Here is a 27760-nt window from a genome sequence, read left to right as displayed (position 1 = left end):
CTGTTTGGTCACTGCGACAGTCTCTGTTCTTGCTCTCTTCCAACTCACTGTCCACATGATAATGTCTTCTCATTACACCTGGAACATGATCTGGACTCCTTACCAGGGCCTACTAAGGCCTTATATGACCTGGCTCCTGCGCGTTTTAGGCCACTCCCTTTGCTCACTACACACCAGACCCATTTGCCTTCTCTCGATACCTCAAGTACATCCTGTTCCCCAGCTCTTGCAGTTGTTGTTCTGCTTGGAGGTTCCCCTCCTACTCTTGGCATGGCCACCTTCGCCGCATCCTTCGGGTCCCAGCCTAAATGTTAACTCCCCAACATCTTATTTAAAGCAGAATTCTCTATCTGCTTTTCTATTTTTTTCACAATATTTGAATCAAACCTTTGTCTTTAAATTTGTGTATTGTCTGTATTCATTGAAAATACGTTCCTTGAGGACAGGGCTGTGCTTGTTGTGCTCATCCCCATATTTCTATTATTTGGCACATAGTGAGGTCAGTTAAGAATAAGTATCCTGTGGCTGGAGGAATGGGAGACATCCCCTCTCAGTCCAATTTAATATTTAGGTCCAACCCTTGGCTGACCCATGTGGCCAGGGAGACCTAGTCTTGGAAGAAGATGGCAAGTCCCATCAGGATAGGTTGCTGAAGTGTGGGGATGAGGAATAGTTCCTTAAGAGCAAGAGGCAGGGGCACCTGGGTGGCTCAGCTGGTTAAGCGACTAACTTCAGCTCAGGTCATGATCTTGCAGTTGGTGAGTTCGAGCCCCGCGTCAGGCTCTGTGCTGCCAGCTCAGAGCCTGGAGCCTACTTCAGATTCTGTGTCTCCCTCTCTCTCTGCCCCTCCCCTGCTCACGCTCTATGTCTGTCTGTCAATAATAAATGTTAAAGAAAAAAAAAAAAAAGAGCAAGAGGCATAGCACAAACTGGTTTCTGGGGTTACCATGAGCTAGGCAGTGACCTCAATTTCTACGATATAATACAATCATATCTCCTGGCTTTTCTCCCATTAATTTAGTAATTCTGTTTTTCCTTTACTTGTTTAAACTGAGTCCTTAATCACTATTCCTGGTCTGAAAGATTACATGCTTGAATTGCCCAAATATCGAGTTATAGGATCCTACTTTCCTAAAAGGCTAGCTCACCCAAAGATTTCATGATAATTTCACTAACATTTATACAGCACTTACCATAAAGTTTCGACATACTATTAAAAGAGAAGCTAGCAAACATTATCCTTGACAATGCGACTATGAACTAACTTCTGTCAATAAATACTTCAGGATCCTAAACATGAGAATATGAGGGCAAGCTTTTGAATCCTGAATTATATTAATTAAAAGTAATATCTAGGGGCGCCTGGGTGGCGCAGTCGGTTAAGCGTCCGACTTCAGCCAGGTCACGATCTCGCGGTCCGTGAGTTCGAGCCCAGCGTCAGGCTCTGGGCTGATAGCTCGGAGCCTGGAGCCTGTTTCCGATTCTGTGTCTCCCTCTCTCTCTGCCCCTCCCCCGTTCATGCTCTGTCTCTCTCTGTCCCAAAAATAAATAAAAAACGTTGAAAAAAAAATTAAAAAAAAAAGTAATATGTAGAGAGAGTCTTCTCTCACAAAAACAGTAACAAAAAACTAATACTGAAAAGTTTTTGATTTTATTTCCAAGATCAAATATTACAACAGGACATTTACATGTATTTATAAAAAAATGCAGCAGTTGAATTTATAGATCAGAGGTTTCCTTGAGTTTGGTCCCTCTCTCAGCACAGTGAGCTGATGTCTTCAAAAGACTGATCGTCCCACTCCCCTCCCGCCCCCACCCCAAATGTCCCACCCCACCCGCCCCGTTCAAGTTGCAGTACCAATATAAAGCAACTGGGTACAACACAGCAATATTCACAATTTGGTACAGCCAAAACCAGAGGATCACCAACTGAAAGACCCCCATTTTGGAAATTATTTACCTATAGACTATGTGTATCTATAGATACATCACACCCAGTTATCTAAGATTTCCCTGGTTTTAGAGCAAGTGGAAGTTCCATGGAGTCTTAGCCAGCAGTCACAGCTCTGCTTTATCTAATGGTATGTTTTTTTCCTCCTCCAAGTTTAGATTTGCTATCGCCTCCATGTGTCTTCAAATTTAAGGCTTTCCCTAGCACCTTAATTATCACTTGCTAGATGTACAGGAGGGTCTCTAGTGTGTCATGAACAAAACAATTTAGTGGATGATCCAGTTGCCCCCTTGCTCACTGGTCCCGAACCCTTCTTCCCACTTTTGAGAAGAGCTGCAGAAACAAATATCTCCTAGCACCATGGGATTAAAAACCCAGAACACAGAGAACTCTATGTGCCTTTGAAGGAGCACTTGCCAGAAACGCTACAATAGGAGCACTGTCTCTGTCCATTATCTTCTTGGATTCAATAACAAAGTTACACTACAGATTAAATTTAGAGCCTGTCCTGCATTAAAAATGCAAATCTCACTAAGACCACCACTTTGTCCAGAATAAGGATTCCCAGGGAATCTCTAAATACTCTTAGGAACTGCTTGAGAAACACTTTAAAGCAAACACCCCAAGCTGACCTCACTCAAGTCCCTAACCCACCCCCATCCCTATTCCCCAAACAAATTTCATTCCTTGATTAACCTCTCTGAATAAGATGGGAAGTGAGGTTTGGGAAATGATGTGAAAAATGTTTAAAAAACACAATTAGTGAAGACATGCCAGAATTGGGACATCCCAGATGATTCAAAACGCATTATTCAAACTGAACTCATACAAAGCATGCACAGAGCCTACAAACACTCCTGAGAGTATTCATGGAACAATCAATACCTACTCGAAAAAGGACTTTTCTTAAAGGGTTAAAAAAAAAAAAAAAAAAAAGAAAGAAAGAAAGAAAAGAAAGACACCAGATGCTTAGAAGTTGTTAACAATCAAAAGGAAAACCATTCTAGCAAAGATTTTTAAAGGAGTGAAAAAACTGTATATAAAAGATTCATGCCAAAGCTTGGATGAAAGCCCCTCAAAGTCTAAGTATCATGTTAGCATCAACTGGTACTCATTTCTCTATATCTAAGACTAGAGGATTATATCATAGCTTTACCGTCTGTTTCCCAGCAAGAGTTTTAAACAGGCTTTCCAAAATTGAAGGGATAAACGGAAAAAGTAACAAGGCCCAAGGCCCAAGTCCCAAAATGGGTAAGATAAACAGCCCCTACTACAAGCTTGCTACACTCCTTAACTAAAAAGTGGAGGTCACATACTACTTTCATTCTAATTAGCAGGTAAAAGGGGATTTTCTGGTGGCAATGGTAACTTCATGTGAGGTTTAATTTACAGGGCAATAAATCATCAAAAAGTTATTAAGAACATATGATTAGGGTAAAAAACCTATTTATATTTTGAATCACATAATTTATTGATATTTTCCATTATTAAGAACACAGAAGCTCCAAGAAAAGCATACTATAAAACCATTTTGTTGAAAACATTCAGATACCCAGTTGAGCATCAGCATTCCAAAGTCATTAACTTGAAATAGAACCTGGTAACATGTACTCTTCTAAAGCTAGCAAGCTTGACAAAAGGGAAAAAAAAGCAGAATGGCAGGGAACAGTTCCAGATCAAGAATCTATCCCTTATTAGTTAAGATGCTCATACTGAGTCTATGAAAAAAGCAAATAAAAGATTTTAAGAAGGGGAGAATTCAATTCCAGGTCAGAATTTATCCAATGATTTGAAATGTCTCCCATTTTATTTATTTACATCTAATAAATGAATGATTCGTGGTAGCCCAGTTAGATTAATAACTTTTTTTGATGCAGATAAAATTTTTCACGTTCAGTCCAGCGTAGTTTGACTATTCTTCCTATTTGAAGACTCAAGTGACCCTGTAAAAGAGAAAATCTCAGGGCATTTTGGTCTGTATATAGGAAATACCAGACAACAAAAACTTGCTATTTGTTGCCACAGAATTAAGTATAAGAAGGCAACTTCTCGTATTAAGACATTAATGTGGGATTGTTTAGGCAAAACACTACCATTGGTATTTGTATCTCTAATCCAAGTAAATCTGGTCATCTCTTGAAAATACTTTTCAGAAATGCTAAATTGTTTTACTGAAGCAGTTCATATTGGATTGCCCACCTCTGCTTTGAGATCATATGGCAAATAAAGGCTTGAACCAAAAATTACCATGTTTATGAGAATGACTGAGATTCTAAGCAGTACAGAACATTCTGTAGGACAAAGAAGGGAGGAAGGGTATCATGGAGCTAGCCGTTCTATATATAGAATAAGAGAATTCTTAGGTGCAGAGAGAAAATGAGCTATAAAACCACTTGCTTCAAATTCTTCCCTTATATATTAATTTATGAAAAATTAAAAATGTTATACATTCAAACTTAGAAATGGAACTTCTTAAACATAGCTAATTTCATTAAAAGTCATGACTAATTTTCAGAAAATGGATATCCAAAAAATAGAGAATAGAGAATGGAAAAGTAAAAGAGAAGGTAGGATAAAAAGCCTTTCTAATTCACGGCCTCATAGTCACATCCAATAATTTAGTCACAAGTTCACTTCATGGGAAAACGATCAAAGTCATCATAATCTCTATAAAAAAATATTCTTGATTCCAAACTGTCTCTCTAGCAGAACTGACACACGGTTGAGTCAAAGACCAAAATAACCAGCACCGAAATACCAAATTTCTACATAACAAGAGAAATCAAGATAGTGCCTTGGTATTCTCTGTTGGTTATTTTCTGTACTAAACATTCTTGCCACTAATCTAAACTGTGCACAATGCAATACTAAGTGTCAAGGCAAGACAATGATTGATATGCTATGCAAGGCAAATCAATGAAGTTGAATATTCATAGGACACAGCTGTCTTCAAGTAGCCTTTTCATCAAGGCTTGTATTACTGGGAAACTGCCATGTTCATCAGTAGGGTTGGTTCTTCCTATCTCATTTAATTTTACACAAGCCATCACTTACTCAAGCAACCTGCATCCCATGATTTACTATTGAGTAGTTAAGTGAAAGAGGGCCAGACTGACAGAGAGAGAGAGAGAGAGAGAAAATATGAACAACATAACAGAGATGCACTCTTGTGGGATAAGAAATATTTTTAAAAGTTGGTCTAATTAGATCTTGAAAAAGTTGTTTCTGCTAAAACCAAGTGTAAATTTTACAACTTAGTCAAATCAATTTCCTAACAATTGCTCATCCAGTAAAGTGCTTTAAGCACACAGGTAAAATAAAATTTAATTCTGGTGTCAGTGAAATATTTGGTTCTCATTAATTACATTTTAGTCCTACTTAACACTGATTCAAAACACAGCATGAAGTTTTTAAAATTGATGAATTGTGTTTAAAAGATCATTACTAGGTCTAGAACTACGATAGTCTCCTTTTTGGAGATTTTGGTCACACAGTGAGGTTAGATGAAGTTACTGGGAAATCTGGACACAGAAAAAAAGCGAAAGAACTGATTAACAAGTAAACTTTTAATTAGCCTAGGGATAATATGCAATAAAGAGGAGAAACTAGAAGCATAAAAGTTTAGAGTGGAAAGGACTTCAGAGGTAATCTCATTCAGTGGTCTACAATCTGTGGGTTCCTAGAGTTTTTGCAAAGGGTCTGCAATTTCATATGCACATTTTCTCCAGCTATGGTCTTAATGTTATTAATATGTAACCCCACAATTCCCCACCCCTGCCAAACTTGAATAAGTCCTTTAACGTGAAAAAACAGAACTACTGATCCAGTCCAATTCTCTATTAGTATAGCAGAGCTGTTACCCGAGTGCACTCATGCCTACATACAGTGCCCCTCTATATATTTCATTCGTACTTGGGTAGAGAAATTAAATCTTTCCTTCACTTTCCAGCTGCTAGTGGCTCCCTCTGGTATTTTCCTAAGTGTCCAAGTGAGATCCTTGCTAGCTAAAATCTTTAGTCCTAGGATCAATAATCCTTTCCTACTTGGGTGCTGGATATACACTACCGATAAACGTTGTGCCCTAAGTCTAGCAGTTACAAAAGGTGGAGCTAAAGAATACAGGTGAGTCAAAAACTCTGAGCTACAGAGTTTGCCACTTTTCAGTTTTAGTTTTCTGTGGCCTTTCCTAATGAAAGCCTACACAAGTCTTTCCCTTTTCTGAAGTTTTATTGTAATTATAGTTCAGCCCCAGAAAGGTAAACATTTACATGTTCTTCAATTATCTCATGTGTAGTGTGTCTTTCCAACTGGATAAAACAGGAAGAAACCAGGTATTAGACTTCAAGACATTTCCAACTTTGATTAAGGACTCAATAAATATTTGTTGACTTCTAGAGTCAAGGAAGTAGAATTTTATAGAAGATTTAAAAATATACACATAGCTCAATTTAGGTATGGATGGGACAAAGAAAACTGTATCTTTTCCAAAAAATGGTTTAAAAAAGATAAAATTATTTTTTAGCCTTTCCATCTATTCTTGGCAAATAATGCCACATATTTTCCTTTCACATTTTTATCAGTGCACCGTTTTAAAAAAGGAATAATCAGTCCCTCAAAACAGTGGTGTAAATAAGAATTTACAGGCATAGTGCAAATCCCACAAGCTTTAAAAGGAAACAAACCAAATGATAATTTACAGAGCCAAACACAGGAAGAGAACCTTTTGGGTAAATTGATTCCCCTGTTGTGGGCGACTACAGCAAGGGAGTAAAAAAAGCATGGATTCTGGATGCCTATTTTGATTTTGTCAATTACTAGCTGTGACAGCCTGAGCGGGTTCTATGAACTTCACTTTCTTCCTGCCTACAAAATGGGGAAAGTGTGTATTTTGTAGAGTTCTTAAGAAGATTAAAGGAGAAAATGCACATAAAGTACCTAGCACATGCTAGTTACTCAGAATTAGTTCCGCATTCTTCCCTCTGTTCTTTCTTTGGCTGTTCTTTCTCTTCTCTGGTTCCTTTCTAAATCAAATTCAAAAGATGTTTCCTGTCACTTTTTTCCCCCACTAATTTTCATTCCATCTCCCCATCTTTGTTTCTTGTCCTTCTCAAAGTCTATCTTGTCCTTTTCCTCCCCATCTTTTCTTTTGAGCTGTTTCCAATACCTGTAAGGAATGACTATTTTTAACTAATCTTACTAGCCTCATTTAATCTATTCAGTAAAATCTTTCCTCCAAAGAGCAAAGGAATTTGCAGAGCAAAGAAGAAGACAAACTGGAGGAAGCATACTCCTTTAGTGAATTGAGTTCATGAGCGAAGCAGTACTCCTTTTTATACTTACTCTTTCCATGTATAATCCATAATCCCTCCCCCATGGGCTTCTATATCAAGCCCAGGATAATTACACTTCTGCCTCAAAATAAAATAAAATCCTCTACATCTTGTACTCTAAAAACACCAACTGTATCTAAGTTGGATCAGTATCTCATGCCCTAAGTCTTTGATATGCTTACTTAAATCACTTTATATTTACTCGGTCATCTCACAGTTATCCAAGTTGAAAAAGTCACTTTGGTTTCTCATAAATGGATATGCCATGGCTGACCTCATCAAAAAGAACTACATCCTATCATTAATGAGCATGTCTCGGATTCTTGAGATACGTTTTATAGAGAAGTTAGTAGGTAAAAGAATGAAACAGAGTCCCACAGGGAAAATTCTTGACTTCACATTTTTGACAGATTTGGACTTTAGCTGTGACTTTGCTGAGAGTGGAGATGGGTGCCAACACAGCACCAAAGCTGGGCATACCCTCAGTTCTTACCCTGTGCCTCCCTGAATTTTTAATTTCTGACTTTGTCTACTACCAACAATTTTTAAACCTTCTACTGCACCTTTGCTAGTATATAGCTCTATTCCTCAGATAGCAAGTATATTATCCAAGTTCAGAGATACAATTGAGGAATTAACATGAAAACCATGTTTCCTCAATAAATGAGAAGCTGCTAGTTAGCCTCAAGAGCCTATGAGAAAAACACCGAAATGGTATTACTCAGTCACCAATCTAAAGAGAGAACTTTGACTCAAGGTATAAATGAAATTGTAATTATATAAATATATTTATAAATATTTATACAATTATATACTTATACATAAGCACTTACACAGACTTAGAAAAAAATGTAAGAACATTAATTCAAAAGGACTCACTGAAGAATAAACAGAATTTTCCATGATTTCCTTGAGGAGATACATACTCATTCTTTAGGAAGGGTCCCTCAAAATCCAACCATTAGAAACCATATTCTCTAATTGTGTACTAGCAACACAATAAGCATCTTTTTTTTTAATCCCCACGTTGCCGAAAGAGTGATCTTAAAGTAGATGGAAACCTAAAGGTCTCTGAGCAATAGCAATTTATGTTCCTCAAGTAGAAGAATCAATCAATCCAAATCCCCAACTGACAAAATAGGTCCATTCTATAGAACAAGTTAAAGTTCTGATTTTGCCACCAGAATCACTACTACCCCTTCAGAGGACTCTATTTAAAGCTCAAAGTAAGAATTGAGCATATGGTGAAGGTGATAAGTCAGACAGTATTACATAGATTCAAGATGGCCTCTTCTAAATAATACTGAAAAAAGCTTTCACCAGCTAAGTCTGAATGTGGCTTTTGTCGGCAGAAGAACCCCACATCTGAAGATTACCGGTAACCTTCTCCACCTCCCTTACTAAATGTTGTCTTATAAACTGAATTTAAAGGTCTTTGCCTTAGAGAGGCTTTCAGTTTTGATACCTTTTGCAAGAAAACGGTAGAGGAATTAAGCTCATTCAGTCACCAGAACCTTTTAGGAATTGTTCCAACCAGGGGTAAAAAAATGAATCATTCTTTCTAACCGTAGGAACATGGTTAGCAACTCTCAGCTGCATCTTTTACTCCCCCCCACCCCCCCGGGACATACATCAGTATGCCTTAAAGCACATAGGACAATCAATTACCATAGTGGTTACAACCACAAGCCACTGTACTGCATGATTAATTGAACAGTTGCTCTCCTACAGATCACTTGTGGACCCAAACAATGGAAGGGCCAAAGGAACTAATATGCTGTACTGGCAGAAACAGCAAGCACCTTCCTATCCCAGTCACCAAAATCGCCTCACTAAACGTCCGTTCCAGGACTAGCAGGATCAATACAATTTATAAAGTAATAATGAAGAAAGCTGTTTCAGGCTAGGATATTGAAAGCCACTCCATGCTACTCACCCTATATTTAACACTCAATCTGCCAATAACACATATCATGGAAAATGATTTTAGGTGGGAACATGGGAATCCTTTGAAAAAAATTTTTAAATATAATGAACAATAATTATAAGGGATGCTTTTTCCATGTAAACAAAAGCCTGAATATTTTGTTACGTGATATTTCTTACATGAACAACAAAGCGTTATAGAATTTCTTTTCTCTACCAAAAATGGGGCTTACAAAAAAAAGGAGGTTGTTCTTATTCTGAATCTAGCCATTCTTTTACCAAAGGAGCCTGAGGAGTAACATTATCACTTGATCCCAAAAAAGTGCTGTGCAAGAGACCACTTATTGGAACATGCATTTCCTGCAGCCAGTACTAGGAGGTCTAATTCTTTCACTTCCATTTGGTCACCAGATTAGGTAAGAAAGAAAGAATAGTAGGAAAAAGAAGAAAACAGAAGAGGAGTGAAAAAGGGGGTTGGGGGAAGAGACTGAATATAGGAGAGAGCAAGAAATAAAACAGAAGGCAGGTGACTTGCTTGCCCGACTTTGGCTCTATGGTCCTATGAGCCAAAATGCACACTTAGTGACATGGTATCTCACAGGAAAAGGGATAAAAGGGGTAAGCTGAGAGAGGTCAGGCCATGATGTTAATTTCTTTCCTGTACAAAGACAGTCTCTTGAGGACAAAGGCCTGCCTCTTGTAATGTAATGTCATAGTCCAGATGAGAGAGTTTCCTTCGAGGGAAGTTGGTGAGAAGTTCAAAACGTTCATTTGGATATCCTTTAGACTGGACATGCTTCACCAAAGCCTATGAAAAACAAGAGAAAAGACAAAGCTGTTAGATGGAAATAAAAAGAAAGAATATATTAAGGTATTAAATAGCCTATGTTCATTTTTATCATGTCAGATGAGATATCTGAAGTTTAAGTTATTCTTTCACATAGCCAAAGCTTACCCTTGTGGAAGGGCCAATATAACTCTTTTGATGGGGAGATAATAAACCTGTATCCAATAATTTAGGACCATTAAGTGATACTGAAATATACAGGATTATGTTTGTTTCTCCAATAAACCCAATTTCTATTTGTAAAATTATTGTCCTCTTTTTAAACATTTTATCAATTTCTTTTCTTTTCATCAGAGAAGATATGTCCTTCAGTCTACCTACAATCTTGCCTCCAGTGCACTGAATCCCTTCTTGCCTTCTTAGAAACTGTGCCACTACAGAATATTCCTTTGTAAGTATCTTCAACATCTCCCTCTCTACAGATGCTTCCCATCAGACTTACACATGTTCAGTCTTTCCTTCAATCATTTTTTTCCCTCTGGTTATTGCCCATTCTCCCACTAGCTTCAAAACCAAACCTCTCAAAACAGTGATCTATACTTGCTCTGTTCATTGTCTCGTCTCCCATTCCCTTCCAAATGCTAGACCAGGGAGACAGCTCTGGGTATCAGCACCAGTGGCCACAGCCTACTTGTACTCATAGTCTTGAAGAATCAGATTAACTATCTCCTGCCACAGCAAGCAGCTAGGTATGGACACTTGATCTAAGGGGGATTCACTCATACACTAGGCTAAGCCAGTCAGACCCATTCTCTTTTCCAGGGGTTAGAAAACACAGAGGAAAGGCCCATTAGCTGTGGACTTCAGAGGAAAAGGCCCTCAAGCATCACTATGATGAACCATGTACAAGCTGAGAGGTAAATAAAAACCACCAGTATAGAGAGAAGAATGGTGTGAAGCAGAAAATCACAAGAGGGAAACAAAACAAGCCCCATGAGAGAGACATAGGAAAACAATCTTGGTTCTTAACCCCTTTGCAGTTTCAGCTACTAGGAAACCCAAGAGCCCCACTATAATGTTCGAAATAACCACCCCACTCCCCTTTGCTAGGTAATAACTTCAGCTGGGGTTCTATCCCATGCAGCCACGAACAGAAAATCCTTGACTGGACAGACCCTATGTAGCTTGCCTAAGATAATTCAAGAAGGTAATAAAATACTTAGAATTAAGATTCACCACAGTAAGTTTTCAGTTAGGGGCCAGACTAAATACCATCTATTTCAAAGACTCATAAAGCCAATTATGCCAATTAATTAGTTTCTCTGCTTCAAGTAAACACTTCCAATTAGATATACTTACCAGCAGTTTAGCTTGCTCTGGAAGAGTGATCTGTTCCCTTTTTCCATCTGGATACCGCAACATCAACTGTGCTTTTGGTCCTAAAGAAAGGGTTTAAAAAAAAAAAAAAAAAAAAAAAAAAAAAAGATACAACAGCTTAAGACAGAAGACTAATGTAAACAAATATATAAACCCCTCCAGTAACATTCAAGTTTTAAGTAAAGCAGGTCTAGAATGTAACTCACCATTTACATCTATGCCCTCCACTATTCCATCTGATTTTTCAGGTGACATCTCTAGTATTTCTGAATCCACGGCTGGCAATCCTTGGTGGTTTGTGGCTGTTCCAGGCTCAGTTCTGGCTGGGGGCTCAGTCAGTGGCCTTCTATTCTCCTCTTTTCTATGCCCCAAATCTTTATGGGGAGATTTTCTGGACTTGGCAAGATTCTCTATCTCCTCTTCTTCATCAGAGCCACAAACGGATATGAACTCCTCACTGCCAGAAAAAAGTTCAGATTCAGATTCTTCATCTGAGCGGCTATCCTGTTTTGTCTGTGTTGAATCAAAGTGTGTCTCTTGCAAGGAGGCTCTGATGGCAGCTTCTAGCTGGCTGTCTTCACTTGCATCTATAAGGCTCTCCTGCAAGTTGCAGTCATAAAACATGGGTGGAAAGAAAAAGAAAACAGTTAAACCCAAAAATAGATAAAGTCAAACAGGACATGAGAAATATAACAGCTTGCCAATATTATTTTCTGCTGAATGTTTCTCTTTACTAAATTTTAAGCTATTTAAGTGCAACAACTTTGTCTTACACAGCCAAGATGGAATGTATATTTTAAAAACAAAAATAAAACTGTGCTACGACCTGCCACAACGGTGCTGCAAGCACAAGTTTTCTTTACATCAAAATTAATAAAATCAAGAAAACGGTTTATTCCTGGCCCAGAAAAATACAAGAATTAAGGTTTTAAATATAAAGCCAAACACTAGTTTTTAAAATACTCAATACAGAAAAGGATGTCTACCTTGCTCCTTATTATATTCTTCAACTAGCACTGCTCTGACACAGAGAGGATAACAACAACTCGGTAATCATCATTTTGCAAAAAATCTAACAGATCTGTAACATTCAAACCAAAATAAAACAGCATATAATAAATAGGGAAAAACAACAATTATATTTTCCCAAGCTTAATTACAATGAAGGTTTTCATTGTGATCATGAGAAAAGCAAATTCCAACAGTTTTCCACTAGGTAAAGTTCTGTCACAAGTATCGCTAAACTGATTAAGTTACAAAATATGGGTTTTTTTGAATGGAACTTATTTAGATCCTAACTCAAATCATTAAAAAAAATTTTAGGGGCGCCTGGGTGGCTTGGTCGGTTAAGCGTCCGACTTCGGCTCAGGTCATGATCTCACGGTCCGTGAGTTCGAGCCCCGCGTCGGGCTCTGTGCTGACCGCTCAGAGCCTGGAGCCTGTTTCAGATTCTGTGTCTTCCTCTCTCTCTGCCCCTCCCCTGTTCATGCTCTGTCTCTCTCTGTCTCAAAAATAAATTTAAAAAAACGTTAAAAAAAAAATTTTTATTAAGTTAACAAAATTTTGTAAATTTTGTAAGCTGAACAGTAGACATCTCCTGATATTAAAGAATTGCTGTTAATTAAGGACGTGTTACTGGCATTGTGATTGTGTTTCAAAAAAATAAATAGCCTTTATTTTTTTTGTTTTTTTTTTTTCTTTTTTTATTTCTTTTTTTTTAAGAGTCTTTATCTTTTAAAGATACATGCCAAAGCATTAATGAATAAAAAGTGAATTCTTAAGATTTATTTCAAAATAATGTGAATAGGATGGAATATAAATGAAACAAGACTTGGGGTGCCTGGGTGGCACAGTCGGTTAAGCGTCCGACTTCAGCCAGGTCATGATCTCGCGGTCCGTGAGTTCGAGCCCCGCGTCAGGCTCTGGGCTGATGGCTCGGAGCCTGGAGCCTGTTTCCAATTCTGTGTCTCCCTCTCTCTCCGCCCCTCCCCCGTTCATGCTCTGTCTCTCTCTGTCCCAAAAATAAATAAAAAACGTTGAAAAAAAAAAAAATTAAAAAAAAAAAAAAAAAATGAAACAAGACTGGCCACATGCAATAATTACTGAAATTAGTTAATGGATACATACAGGCTCAATAAACTCCTACTTATGAATATGCTTAAAATTTTCCACAATAAAAAGGCAAAAAATATATGGGTCAATAACAAAAAACTAAAGGAACCTCATTTTGGCTTTGTATCATATAACAAAAAAAATTAAATCATATAGCAAAAAAAAATTAAGGAAAAAATGTTGAATAAACTTAAGGCTAAGCTACCACCAAAAAAAGGGTAAGTACGTGACCTGCAATGGCTTTTAAGTGGATTGCAGGTTCATAATAATGACGGTGCACAGCATGCAGTTTGATTTTAAAGACTGTCTAACATGGTAGACACTACAGACTTCCTATCCAATATCCATTCTCCTTTCTTTCTTTACTTACAGAATCCTAATCATGTCTATAAAAGAAAGCACACCCAGCTAAAAAATTCCATTTATCAATTTCCCTTTCATCTAGAAAAAAATTGTGATATGGAGCTAGAGAAGCACTTACAGAGAAATTACAGAACTCAACACACATAATAGAAAAGTCTGAAATTAATGACTAAGTTTCCATCTTAAATAAAAAAAGTACCCACACAGAAAAAGAAAATGAAATTAAATCCAAACGGCAGAGAAGGAAAGAGAAAGAACAAAAATCAACAACCTAGAAAACAAAAGAAAAATTATTAAAACCAAAAGCTGGTTGTTTAAAATCAGTAAAACTGATAAACCTCTAATCAGATTGTCAGGAAAAAGAAACCACAAATTACCAGTAACAGGGGATTAATAACAATCACTATAGATGCTACAGGCATTAAAGAGAATAACAAGGAAATATAATGGACAGCTTTATGTCAATACATTCAACACCTCAGATAAAACGGACAAAGCCTTGGAAAGACAAAACCTACTAAAAAGCTCATTAAAGAAGTAGTAGATACTTGAGTAGTCCTATATCTATTAATAAGTTGAATCTGTAGTTTAAAACTTCCCACAAAGACTCCAGACCCAGGTGGCTTTATTGGTGAATGTCATCAAACAATAAGGAAGAAATAAAATCAATTTTACACAAATTCTTCCTGAAAACAGAAGCAGGAAAAAACACTTCCCAATTCATCAAAAGGCCAGCATTAACCTAATACCAAAACCAAAAGAAGGCATTACAAGGAAGACAAAACAAATGACAAACAAACTATAAACCAATATTCCTTGTGAACATATAGACCCAAGAATTCTTGACAGAATTTTAGCAAATCAACTGTATCCATAAGGAACATATAGCTAACATCAAAGTTAATGGTAAAAGAGTGAATACTTTCACCCCTACACCAGAAGCAAGTTAAGGATGTCTAATCTCACTACTTCTATTTATCTTTGTATTGGAGGTCCTAGTTAAGAAAAAGAAAAGGCATAGAGATTGGAAAGGAGGAAGTAAAATAAGTCTTTATTTGTTGACGACATGACCATCTATATATATATAAAAAATTCTAGGGACGCCTGGGTGGCTCAGTCAGTTGAGTGTCCAACTTCGGCTCAGGTCACCATCTCGCAGTTCACGTCGGGCTCTGTGCTGACAGCTCAGAGCCTGGAGCCTGCTTCAGATTCTGTGTCCTCCTCTCTCTCCGCCCCACCCCTGCTTGTGCTCTGTCTGTCTCTGTCTTTCAAAAACGAATAAACATTAAAAAAAAAATTCTAAGGGATCTACAAAAAAGCTACTAGAACTAGTAAGTAAATTTAGGAAGGCTGCAGCCTACAAGGTCAATATACAAAAACTGTAAAATATCGTACAGAGAAATTTAAGACTTAAATAAATGGAGAGATACATGTTCATGGATCTGAATACTCAATATTGTCAAGATGTCAATTCTCTCCAATATGATCCATAAAGCAATGCAAATCCAATCAAAATCCCAGCAGCTTCCCTTGCTAAAAGGCAACCAATAGAATGGGAGAAGATATTGCAAATGACATACTGGATAAAGGGTATTCAAAGTCTATAAAGAACTTAACAAACTCAACACCCAAAAAACCAAATAATCTAGTGAAGAAATGGGCAGAGGACATGAAATAGACACTCTTCCAAAGACGATTTCTGGATGGCTAACAGACACATGAAAGATGCTCAATATCACTCATCATCAGGGAAATATAAATCAAAATCACAATGAGATACAACCTAATACCTGTCAGAGTGGCTAAAATTAACAACTCAGGGAACAACAGAAATTGGTGAGGATGCGGAGAAAGGGGAACACTTTTACACTGTTGGTGGGAATGCAAACTGGTGCAGCCCACTCTGGAATAGTATGGAGGTTCCTCAAAAAATTTAAAAAAAGAAAGTGACAAACTGATTCTAAAACTTATGTGGGAACACGAAGGATCTGAAATAACGAAACAACTATAAAGAAGAATAAAGTTGGAGAACTTACACCATGCAATTTCGAGATTTACAAAGCTACTATCACTAAGACAGAGAAAAGTGCTGTAGAGAAAGACATAACATAATCACTGGAAGGAAGAGTCCATAAACCCACATATATATATGATCATTTTTTGACAAAGGTGCAAAGGGCAATTCAATGGAGAAAGGATAATATTTTCAACAAATGGTGCTGGAACAAGTGTACAGCCATATGCAGACAGACAAAAAGCCCCAACTCAACCCTATCCCGACACCATATACAAAAATTCATTCAAAATGGATCACTGACTTAAGAGCTAAAAATAAAAAAAAACATGGGATAAAATCTTGGGTTAGGCTAAGATTTCTTAGATAAGAGACAAAAAGCACAAAGTCTAAACGCTGATAAACTGGATTTCATGAAAAATTTAAAATTTGCTCTTCAAGGGGCGCCTGGGTGGCTCAGTCGGTTAAGCATCTGACTTCGGCTCAGGTTATGATGTCGCGGTTCATGGATTTGAGACCCACATTGGGCTCTGTGCTGACAGCTCAGAGCCTAGAGTCTGCTTCAGGTTCTGGGTCTCCCTCTCTCTCTGCCCCTCCCCCCACTCATGCTCTGTCTCTCTCCCTCAAAAATAAATTAAAACATTAAAAAATTTTTTTAAAAAGCTGTAACTTTTTTTATACCTGGCTGGCTCAGTTGGTAGAGCATGTGACTCTTGATCTCAGGGCTGAGAGTTTGACTCCCACATTTGGTATAGAGATTAAAAATAAAATCTTTTTTTTTTTTAAATAGCTATAACTTTTCAAAAATAAAATAAAGGCTAACTTATTACAAACATAAAAGCAAACAGATATGCCCACATGACATGCAATGGCTTTGACTGCAGATAATGACACTCTGTACCATGTATGTTGATTTTAAAGAATGGCACTATATCAGACACTACTAGTTTCCTATCTCATATCCAGTCTTCTTTGCTTTCTTAACAGGACCTTAATTGTATTTGTGCAAGAAAATATGTCCAGCTAAAATAAGCAGAACTCTTATCTGTATCTGTTTACTTTTGTACAGAGGCACTACCCCCATCTTCCTTGTCCACGCTTGGATATAATGCCTGGGAGCAGAGCATCTATATTGTGATTGTGCGAACAAGCCAACAGTAAGGATGGGGGGATGGGAGGGAGGAAGAGGAGAAATCTGGTTTCTTGACATCCACAGAAGTCACATTCTAGACTGCCTGCCTCGACTTCTTGTTGAACAAAGTAGATGTCTTCTTTGTTTAAGTTGAACAAAGTAGATGTCTTCTTTGTTTAAGTCATTATCTGTTGGTGTTTCTCTTGCACACAGTTGATCAATTATTTGTAACATTCATAGAATTGTATCAGAAGTGGGGTCTGAGGTACTGGTCACCCAAATCATCCCTATGTATTTGTCCAATGTTATGGTCCCATTCTTTCCCACTAAACGTCTTACTTTTCATAAGAGACCTGGTGAAGTTGTTAACTTAATTTATGTTGTTGTAATTCAGCAACTCACAAGCTCAAGCTCTGGTTTTTGAAAATATCAGCCTTAGGTATGACTGCAAAAGATAAGAAACTCTCTTAGGGCAATTATAAAGACTCTTTGGGGTTTTTTTGCCTTAAAAAAGAATTCTACCTAAGCCAAACTTCTCAGAATGAAAAAAACAAACAAAAAAAGTTGAAACAATGTTTTAGTTTTGTACTACTGTAACTACCTCAATAAAAATTCTCTACGGGGAAAAAAAGAATTCTATACCACTCCTTGGCAAGCATGCATACCATTCTGTGCCTGTGTACTTTATTCTAGGTGATAAACTTAAGGAACAGTTTCATAACTGCATTATATGGACTGCTAAAGTCATATCCTCTAAAACTAATTTTATTCTCACTGCCATCAAACCCAAATAGCTCCTACCACCAAATGAGAGTCCCATTATCTCTGAAGGTCTCTTACTCACCACCAATCTTGACTTTAATTATCAAACAGGTCTGCCCCATAATAGCATATTATAGAAATTAAGTACAGAAATAATCTCTGGGTGGGCCAGGGAGCCAGACCCCAAAGCTATATAACCAGTACTAATGTCCAGCTACACTATGAAAGCTGTCTAGGAAAAATACCATTTCTACTGCTGCTTAGACTTGGATACCAAATGCCTGACATGCTACCCCTGAAGAAGTGGATTCCTCTGTCACCGGGCTTGCCGTTATCAGTTCTCCTACCTACCGGTACACATTCACACTGTTTATTTCTAAATCCAGGTCTCCGGTCACATGCCCTTACCCTAACTGCAAAGGAGACTAGGAATATGAATCTTATAATCTCACTGAGAAGATAGAACACCTATGTGGGAAATTATCAAAATATAAGGAGGGTGTCTAAGATGTGCAGCCACAAACTTTAAACTTTTACATTATTACCTTTACTCAAACATTTTACACGAGATATTTATATGCAATTACACTTAATTGCCCATCACCACTTCTCAGTCATACTTACTGAACGGGCACATTTTTTGGGGGGACTGCTAGAAAGTCCATCCAGTTGCCCATGTTCACCCAGAAATCCTGTCACTTGGTCCAAGAAAGAAGATACATCTAACTGGTGCCACTCTACTAGCTTCTGACCTAAAAATTAAAAACCAGGGTATATAATAAAATCAATACTCTTTCCAAATATTCTCTCATTAAATATTTCTTTTGGTATATGCATAATTAAATTACTGGGAACACACTCCACCCCTCACCAGCCTAAGTTACATAGTATGTTCATAAACTAGAGGATACATTAATTATAATCAACCTAAGAGATTCCTGGCCATCATGACAGGGCAGCTACTTTACCTGCTGATATCATTAACTGCCATTTAGGAAGAGGTTCAGACAAAGCAGTATCTGTATGAAACTCAAATTAATAATAAAACTAACTCTACCCTCTGCTTCTCTGATGGGATTACAACAGCCACTGAACAATCTTAATATTTTAATGATAGAAAACCAAAGGAGATTCCTTATAAAATAACAAGAAAGAAAAAGTTATTCTTTCAAAGGACAAAACTATACAAAAATATAAAAATACTACCATCTCCCAAAGTTACCAGAAACAGACTCCTAAATATATACTTCATAGATATTTAAATATTTCTCAAGGACATGAACAAAAACCCTTCATCTAAAGTATTACAAATAATTTTCGGGATGCATGGGCGGCTCAGTCGGTTAAGCATAGACTCCTGATTTCGGCTCAGGCCATGATCTCACAGTCCAGGGATAGAGCCCTGTGTAGGGCTCTGCACTGTAGTGTAGTGTAGAGAATCCCAGAGAGAGGGATTCTCTCTCTCTCTGCCCCTCCCCTGCTCATGCTCTCTCTCTCTCTCTCTCTCTCAAAATAAATAAACATAAAAAAAACCCAAATAATTCTGAAACTGGATCCAAGTCAAATATTAAAGGTCAATTATTTAGATAAGTGAAAGAGAAATAAGTTAAAGGCTGTAAGCTGACATAAATCTTACCTGTCCGTGGATCCAAGATAGAAACATAGGGGAAATCCCCTAGCTTATAAAACTGTATGTATCTCTGACCTTCTTCACTGTCGTGATAAACCTGTTAAGTCATTGATATTAAAAAAAAGTGTCAACTATATCTTTGTTAAATATACCAACAGCAATTAATTATCCAAATACGCCTTTGGTATATGTTAGATTTTCACTCCTGTCTTAGATAATTAAAGTCATCCGATGTGAACTCCCTCAACTTCCTGCCTTCAATGCCTCTGGAAACTTGTATAAACATATCACTCTGTTCTTTCTCTCTTCCCAGTTCAGAAGAGGTATTGCCCTTCCTGTTGTTACCTGTCCATCCATGTCATTCCTGACTTTCAACCATATACATCTTAATAAATCACAATGTACTATATATTACATGGTTCAAGTGCCTGGCATAATGCTAGGCAAAGAGATAATCAACAAGTGCTGAATAAAAGGTTACCATTCAGAAAAATCATGTTGAATTTAGGGGCCTATAACACATGAGAACAGGCAAATCAATAGCATATCTTGCATTGGGAAAAGAATTAAGTTCATTCAGAAGTTTTTATTTTCAATTTATTTTTCATAAAATAAAAAACCAGAGCAAGATCATCTAACCTTACCTTGGACCATTTATATAAAAAGAAACTAGAACCAGTAAGACCCTAAGTGATAAGGACACACAGATGGGAGTATCAAACTCAAGCTAAAATCTAGGCCTTGGTCAAATGTTTTTCCATTACTTCAAGAACTTCTATATCAGTACTGTCAATTATAGTAGCCACTAGAACATGTGGTATTGAAGCACTTGAAATGTGGCTAGTCAGATACTGGTTAAATATAAAATACACACCAGATCTTAAAGACTTAACACCAAAAAACAAACAAACAACACCACTTCATATTTTAATATTAGTTTTATATGAGAGAATGTGACTTTATAAAAATATATTAAAATTAATTCCACTTATTTCTTTTGACCTTTTTAAATGTGGCTACTGGAAAAATTACTTATGTAGCTCACATTATATTTCTGTTGAATAGTATAGTTGTACATTCTATTGAAATATATCAACTCTTCTGAGATATAAATACTACATGGCTTACATGGGTTGGTTCTTTTTCCTCCTTCCCTTAGGAGTTCTTCATTGCTGACCTTATTTTCACTTGTCCTTACTACTTCAGCCATTATGGGTAGTTTTACTTTTTCATATATCACAATTTAACTGTTAATTTTTTTCCCATTTTATAACCTACTGCCTCCTCCCCAACATCTCATACTACAATAGTAAAATACTACAAAAATTTTGATTAATTCTCCTCACCTGCCAGAAAATGAAATGTTCCCGGATAATATTCTTCACAGCTTCATTGCTCCACACATCACGGTTGAGGCACTGGCATGCAAAGTCTTGTACATTTTGAATGTTTATCATTAGCCACTTATTTTGCATCTGGCCGCACTCTTTGGCCTGTAGAGTAAAGTTATATAACATTTGTCAGAAACACTTTCCATTTGGTAACTGATATGTTTCAGAATTCAGAAGCTGTCCTCATATAAATACAAAATTTTTTCTCAAATATGACATCTAGAGTTTTCAGTATCTATACATTAATTTGAGTATATGTATGTAATTATAAGGTTCATTTTCAAGCATTTTTCAAACTTAAATGAACTGCTTTTCATTTATACACTGTTATTATTCTAATGGCTAGATTTTTTTGTACATTAAACATCTTTACCTAAAAAAGATTCCACAAACTAGGTCAAAAAATCATGTAATTCTATCATACCATCTCTTCCAATCCCTATCCACAAATATCTCTCCTTTTAAACAAATGTAAGCAGTATATGTCTATTGGTATTTTATAGAACTACCCTAGACATTTCAGTAAAAGCTGTTGAGGGTTTCTTCTCTTGGGGTTATTATTCCTAAGAATGGGTTTCAAAAATGAGATCACAGGATCACAGACTATTTCAGAATGATCTCCAAGACTCCCCAATGTATAATATAAATATCAATCTTGAGTATGTACTTTTTGCCTCACAGTTCCTCATTATCACAAAGACCTAAGAAATGTTGATGAACAGGAAAAGAATGGCACAAAAGCAAATGAGCAAATGCTACCTCAAACCTCTGCACAGGAAGTGAAATGAAAGCCATAGTTTTGAATAATTTTGTCCTGGAACAATATTCTTTTCCTAATCAATTTGACATGGGAAAATCTTAAGAATCAATTAACTCAGATTAATAACAATTGAAAAACATAACATTTTGAAAGTATCATAAAATGCAAAACTAAGAATATCTTCTGTTTTAAGGTTTATGCAATCTTGAAAATACTATTATCCTATTGTTTTGTATGACTCCCCCAGAGAAAATCATTTTCTAATATTCACTACTGATTCCACAAGTGAAAACCCAAGTTCTAAAAAGAATTATCCATGTATTTGAGTCAGGGAGCTGTATTCAAAGGCTTAAAGTATATAAATATAATAACTCCTTGCTCCTAGGACGTAGTAGTGCCCCACTTACTTCCTTACCTATAGCATGCATACAGATTTCATAAATGAGTAGTAAGTAATTATACTGTTTTAATGGAAGAAAAACTATTTGAGAATAAAGAAAAAATTAACACACAAGGTAAATTTACATCTGCCTCGACTACAGCACTTGACAAGGAAAAAAATGTGTAACGTCAAAAATAATAAAAGTCCAGGGGAGCTTGGGTGGCTCAGTCGGTTAAGCATCTGATCTCAGGTCAGGTCATCACAGCATGGTTCATGGGTTTGAGCCCACGTCAGGCTCTCTGCTGTCAGTGCAGAGCCCGCTTTGGATCCTCTGCCTCCCTCTCTCTCTCTCTGTCCCTCCCCAGCTCGTGCGCTCTGTCTCAAAAATAAATTTTAAAAAGCTCAGAGTTTAAAAATGATGCATTCATTTGATTTCTATTTTTCAAAAATTCATTCATTCACATTCATGCTTTCATTAGTTCAGATTCATTCATTCACCAAGTATTTGAGTATCTACTATGTTTCAGGTACAGTTATGGATGGTGGGTATAGTAGTTACCAAAACACAAAAACCCCTGCCTTCTTGAAGCTTACATGGGGCAAAACCTTATATCAGCCAAAACATCTGAAGATCTATTAAGAAACTACTGCTAGAAGGAAGGAACCACAGAAGATACAAATTTCATGCAAAGCAACATCTGGACTAACTATAAGAGAGTCTTAACACAATCTCACTTAGTATACAAATTATATGAGTCAAGGGCTAGAGGTGTAAGTGGACCATGGGACAATGATGAATCTTCCCTCTTGGAATCTATTAGGCTCTTCTGAGTCAATATTTAAAAGCCATTACAGGGAGACGCAAGGGTAAATATGGCTACACCAAATAGGTATGTGATGGGATTTATCATGACAAGGCAGAAACAGTAAAGACTAACCTCTCTCTCAGTCCCAGACAGATCAGGAAAGTATGAAAAACAAGGATATAGAGGAAATATATATATATATTTATATATATATATAAAACACTAAGAAGGAATATACACAGTACTTTTTTATGGAAATGTTAATTATTTTTATTCACATTTATAGCAAGTACTTTTGAAATTACTCTTAGTAATTAGGACTAGGTGCATGTGTAACTGAATGGCAACTTTAACAAATATGCATTAAGGAATATCAGGGAAATTGTTCTGACTCTTTCTGTACGATGTACTCCAGATTATGCCATTCAATCATTTAACACAGATTTAATGAGGGCCAACCACGTACCAGAAACTCTCCCAGGCACTGTGGAACAGTAAATAAAACAAAGTCCCTGTGTTCATGGAACTTATGGGCTAGTAGAGAAATAAGAAAACCTAAGAAATGTTCTGTTGCCCAGGTCAGATCATTCATCCTAAGTGCTATGCTCACTCAGTTCCAGCTACACGGGTTTTCTTGGCTGTATCAGAAATAGGCCTAGATATTTCCAATATCAGTACCTTTACACTTAACTATTTTGTCTGCTCTTCCCTTGGACATTCCTATGATTCATAGTCCTTCACTCTATTCAGATTTCTATCAAATCTCATCCTTTCATAATCTTCCCTGATCTTACTATCTAAAATAGTTCTATCACAATTATAGACATATGTGAAATTTATGAAATCAACCTTGCTTTTAATTTCCATTAAGCACACTTGTACCTTTAAAAAAAAAAAAGTTTACTTATTTATTTGGGGAGAGAGAGAGAGAGAGAGAGAGAGAGAGAGAGAGAGAGAGAGAGAGAATCCCAAGCAGGCTCCGCATGCATGGTCAGAGCAGAGCCCAATGCAGGGCTTGATCCTGTGAATTGTCAGATCAGGGCCTGAGCCAAAATCAGGAGTTAAGACACTTAATCAATTGAGCCACCCAGGCACTGACAGTGCAGAGCCTGCTCTGGATTCTCTCTCCCTGCCCCTCTCTTGTGTGCACGCATGCACACGTACTCCCTCAAAAATAAACATTAAAAAAAAAAATAGCCCTCTCTCCTTCCCTTATTCTATTTTTCTTTCTCCCAGCAACTATTATAACCTGAAATTTTTCTTCCTCTCTCCCTCTCCTTCTGCCTCTCTCTCTATATATATATACATACCAAACATACATATAAAAAAAATATATATATACACTAAATATATGTTATATATTATGTTTTTTATTTGTTTATAGTCTGTTTCTCCCCCTAGATTATAAACTCTTTGATGGCAAGAACTCTGTAGAGCTTGTTTATCACTATCTCCCTATGGCAGAAACTGCGTATAGGTACCAAATACCCATTTTCCCTTCTCCCTCTTAGTAACAGAGCCTCCAATTTTTGCTAAGCATCTGGATTTCCTAGTGTCTCTTACAGCTATGTGTGGCTATGTTGTTGAGTTCTGTTTAATGGGATGTGAACAGAAGTGAAATGTACAACTTTTAGGTTGTACCTTTCAAGGGAAAAAGTGTGCCCCGTCCCCCCCTTCATGCTGGCTGGAAAGCAAACAAGGTGGTGAGCTATCTTGAATCATATGAACAGAAGCAAGCAAGACCTAGGAAACAACAGTGAAATGCAGAAAAAAACTCCACTCCTAATAACTTTATATAGCAGAACCACTAACAATCTGGACTTCTATCTTGTTTTAAGCTGTTTTTTTTCTTCCTGGTCTCTCTCATATGCCGTCAAATCTTTATCCCAACAAATATAATCCCCATTACCTAGAACAAGACCTTGTAATAGAAGGCTTTGATAAATAGTTACTGAGTGAAAAAGTGAATTAATCCGTTTCTCATTTGGTTAGCATGAACCAGAACACTTGAACATACTCTACCTCTAGTTACACTAAGAAAGTCCAGTTTCTAAACCTGTAAAACTGTAGCTCAAATCTACATCTAAAATGGTGCCCAAACCTATGGCTTTTGCCTGAGCAGCCAGTGTCCCTCTAATTTTTAACATTCATCTCCTTAATCTTCAGTGACTTAATTTTGTATATTACCTCCCTAATTTTTATAAAACTAATGGATTTACCACTAGCCATAATTAAATGCCTACCTTTTGTGGGAGTGTTTATATCATTTAAAGACTTGTAAACAATAAAGCTTAATATTATCAATAAATAAAAGATAAGATTGCTGCGAATAATATAGGTCATGAAATACAAAGAAAAACAGGTCATATAATAACTTAAAAGTGAATCAAACTTCAGAGGACAAGATCAAACAAGATTCACATTTTCCCTCAACGAACAAGCATCAAAGTAACTGCTATTATGAGCCCAAAGTGATCAAACGAAATCAAACTCAGAGTTATTTCATTCAGCCCTGAGCAACTCAGAAGCTACTAAAAATGGGAAACATGGCAAAACAAACTCAAGTCCTTTTTGCCTTTTATATTGCTGCTATTCTCTCAATGGCTGAATTATCACCAGAACAGTAGAGAGGATACACAGCTACCATATTAAGATCACAAGGCAAAGAAAGAAAACATCTTTGAGCTGACTAATGAACACCAAAAACTCCCTCAATCAACTCTAGTCTTCTTTACACGACAAAAAGAAATGCTTGTTTGGTCAAATCACCATCATTTGGATTTTCTGTTACTTGCAGCCAAACACTCTGAGATTTTACAATTCAGAAAATTAAAACTGAAGAATGGGCTTACAGTTAAATTTTTAATCCTGAGTATTTCATTTAGGCCACTATACGAATATGTCAAAGTACAAAATCTTTTTAAAAAATCAAGCATAACTCACTTCCAAATATGTAGCTACAAACTTCATTTTTGTGATTGTTTGACCCACTTTATCCTAACAGATAAGACTTACCTAAAATTTAAGTGATTTACATCTATGGAAATGCTATTCTGATTCAAAAGAGCATTAACATGCTAGTCAACACACAAAAGCAGCTGTTTGAACACTTCAAGAGAAGGATATTTAAAATCCTAACTAAACTCATTTGTTTAACAAATACTATGTTTCTATAAAATACCATAAACTGGGTCTCAATGATTACCAAAATAAAAAGAAACATGTTACCCCTGCCCTCATTAAGCTTATAATTTAGCAGACAATCAAATAAACCTGCTCTGGAAAGTTTTTCTTTGGCGTTAGCCAAATTAAAACCAAGAACTGAGGGAGAATATATTCTGCAACTACATAGATATTCTTTTAAAATATAATAAGATTCCCATAGAAATATGGGCAAAAGATACCTAAAATTCACAAATGGCCAATAAACACAGGCACACTAGTCTCAGTACTAATCAAAGATACACACAAACTAGGGGCGCCTGGGTGGCGCAGTCGGTTAAGCGTCCGACTTCAGCCAGGTCACGATCTCACGATCTCGCGGTCCGTGAGTTCGAGCCCCGCGTCAGGCTCTGGGCTGATGGCTCGGAGCCTGGAGCCTGTTTCCGATTCTGTGTCTCCCTCTCTCTCTGCCCCTCCCCCGTTCATGCTCTGTCTCTCTCTGTCCCAAAAATAAATAAAAAATGTTGAAAAAAAAAAAAATTTAAAAAAAAAAAAAAAGATACACACAAACTAAAACACATTAAGATTTTTTTCAAAAGCTACCAAAATGGCAAAGATTCTAAAGTGATACCACACAAGGGTAATAAAAGGATTTTTTTTTTTTTAATTAAATTTTTTTTTTTTCAACGTTTTTTATTTATTTTTGGGACAGAGAGAGACAGAGCATGAACGGGGGAGGGGCAGAGAGAGAGGGAGACACAGAATCGGAAGCAGGCTCCAGGCTCCGAGCCATCAGCCCAGAGCCTGACGCGGGGCTCGAACTCACGGACCGTGAGATCGTGACCTGGCTGAAGTCGGACGCTTAACCGACTGCGCCACCCAGGCGCCCCAAAAGGATTTTTATCAAATCATCTCATTTACTGCTGGCATAAATATAAATCATGTAAACTTTTAGGTATCTCACACTTGTGTCATACTTATTAAGATGCCGATTCTCTATATGCTGGAAACTTTTTTGTTCTTAGAAAGAAAAAAAAGGCATTGAAAATGCAAAAGGATTCATACCTAAGGCTTAAAATTTCCAACAACTTACTGTTTCAAAGCTGCCTTTATGCATCAAATCAATGGGTGGCCGGAAAAGATCTGCAAGGGTAGTCAGTTTCTTATCTATTGCTCCTCCATTTCTTAATTCCTGTTCTTGCCGAACTGCAGCACAGGAGGATAAGGAAATTTCAGTTAGCCAGAAAATAAAAGCCGTGCATCTAGAAATATAAAAAACATGCATCAACTGCAAGAATTACTGAACAACATGTCTGACCCCAAATGCAAGTGCAAATATCTAATGCTGATTCTAAAAACAAACAAACCCCAAAACAAAGCAAGGTGGGGAGGGAGTCTTAAGACTTAGCTGGTGCTCTCAATCCAAATGTAAGGAAGGATAAAAGCTGAAAATTATAGTAGAGTCACACAATGAAAATATTTCCTTTTCATATTCCAAACCAAGTTTAGCAGAGGAGAAAACTCCATCTCCATTTATCCAGTTCAATGATCCTAATGTATCTGCCGTTTCTAGCTACATTCCCAATCTTCAAAGATTCTGACAGTAAGAGAACACCACCACCTGTTGTCACCTTCTCCTGGAAGTGCACGGGCTTCCCTGATGACCAGAGTTAGTCTGGGTTCCCCTTCAACTCTCTCCAAAGTTACAAGGCCTATCTGTGCTTCAGTGAGCTCATTATAAATCAACTACAAAATCAAGCATGGTCTAATAGTTTTTCACATATTCTCTAAACAACTTTCCTTTTAAGATTCCATTGCTAAATCAGTACTAAATCCTCTAAAAGAATAAGGCCAAGAATCTCATTCTGACTTAAC

At 37.0% G+C, this 27760-nt stretch overlaps 1 protein-coding gene across 2 annotated transcripts in view; it reads right to left on the bottom strand.

Annotated features, from left to right (window-relative positions):
- Positions 1–3380: 3380 nt before the first annotated feature.
- The window catches only part of UBXN7 (UBX domain protein 7), a 60416-nt gene continuing 36036 nt past the window's right edge, over positions 3381–27760 (bottom strand). For both annotated transcript variants that reach the window (XM_058730981.1, XM_058730982.1), the window contains 7 exons: positions 26979–27091; positions 20731–20877; positions 19391–19481; positions 18379–18506; positions 11578–11971; positions 11354–11433; positions 3381–10015 (listed from right to left, as the gene is read on the bottom strand). In XM_058730981.1, the coding sequence (XP_058586964.1) occupies positions 9854–10015; positions 11354–11433; positions 11578–11971; positions 18379–18506; positions 19391–19481; positions 20731–20877; positions 26979–27091 (1115 nt within the window). In that variant the 3' untranslated portion in view covers positions 3381–9853. The remainder of the gene's footprint in view (positions 10016–11353; positions 11434–11577; positions 11972–18378; positions 18507–19390; positions 19482–20730; positions 20878–26978; positions 27092–27760) is intronic.

Source organism: Neofelis nebulosa, chromosome 5 (genome assembly GCF_028018385.1).
Source record: "Neofelis nebulosa isolate mNeoNeb1 chromosome 5, mNeoNeb1.pri, whole genome shotgun sequence".
NCBI classification, from domain to species: Eukaryota; Metazoa; Chordata; class Mammalia; order Carnivora; family Felidae; genus Neofelis; species Neofelis nebulosa.
Note: the sequence above shows the minus strand (reverse complement) of the source record. Positions and strands in the feature narration are given on the sequence as shown.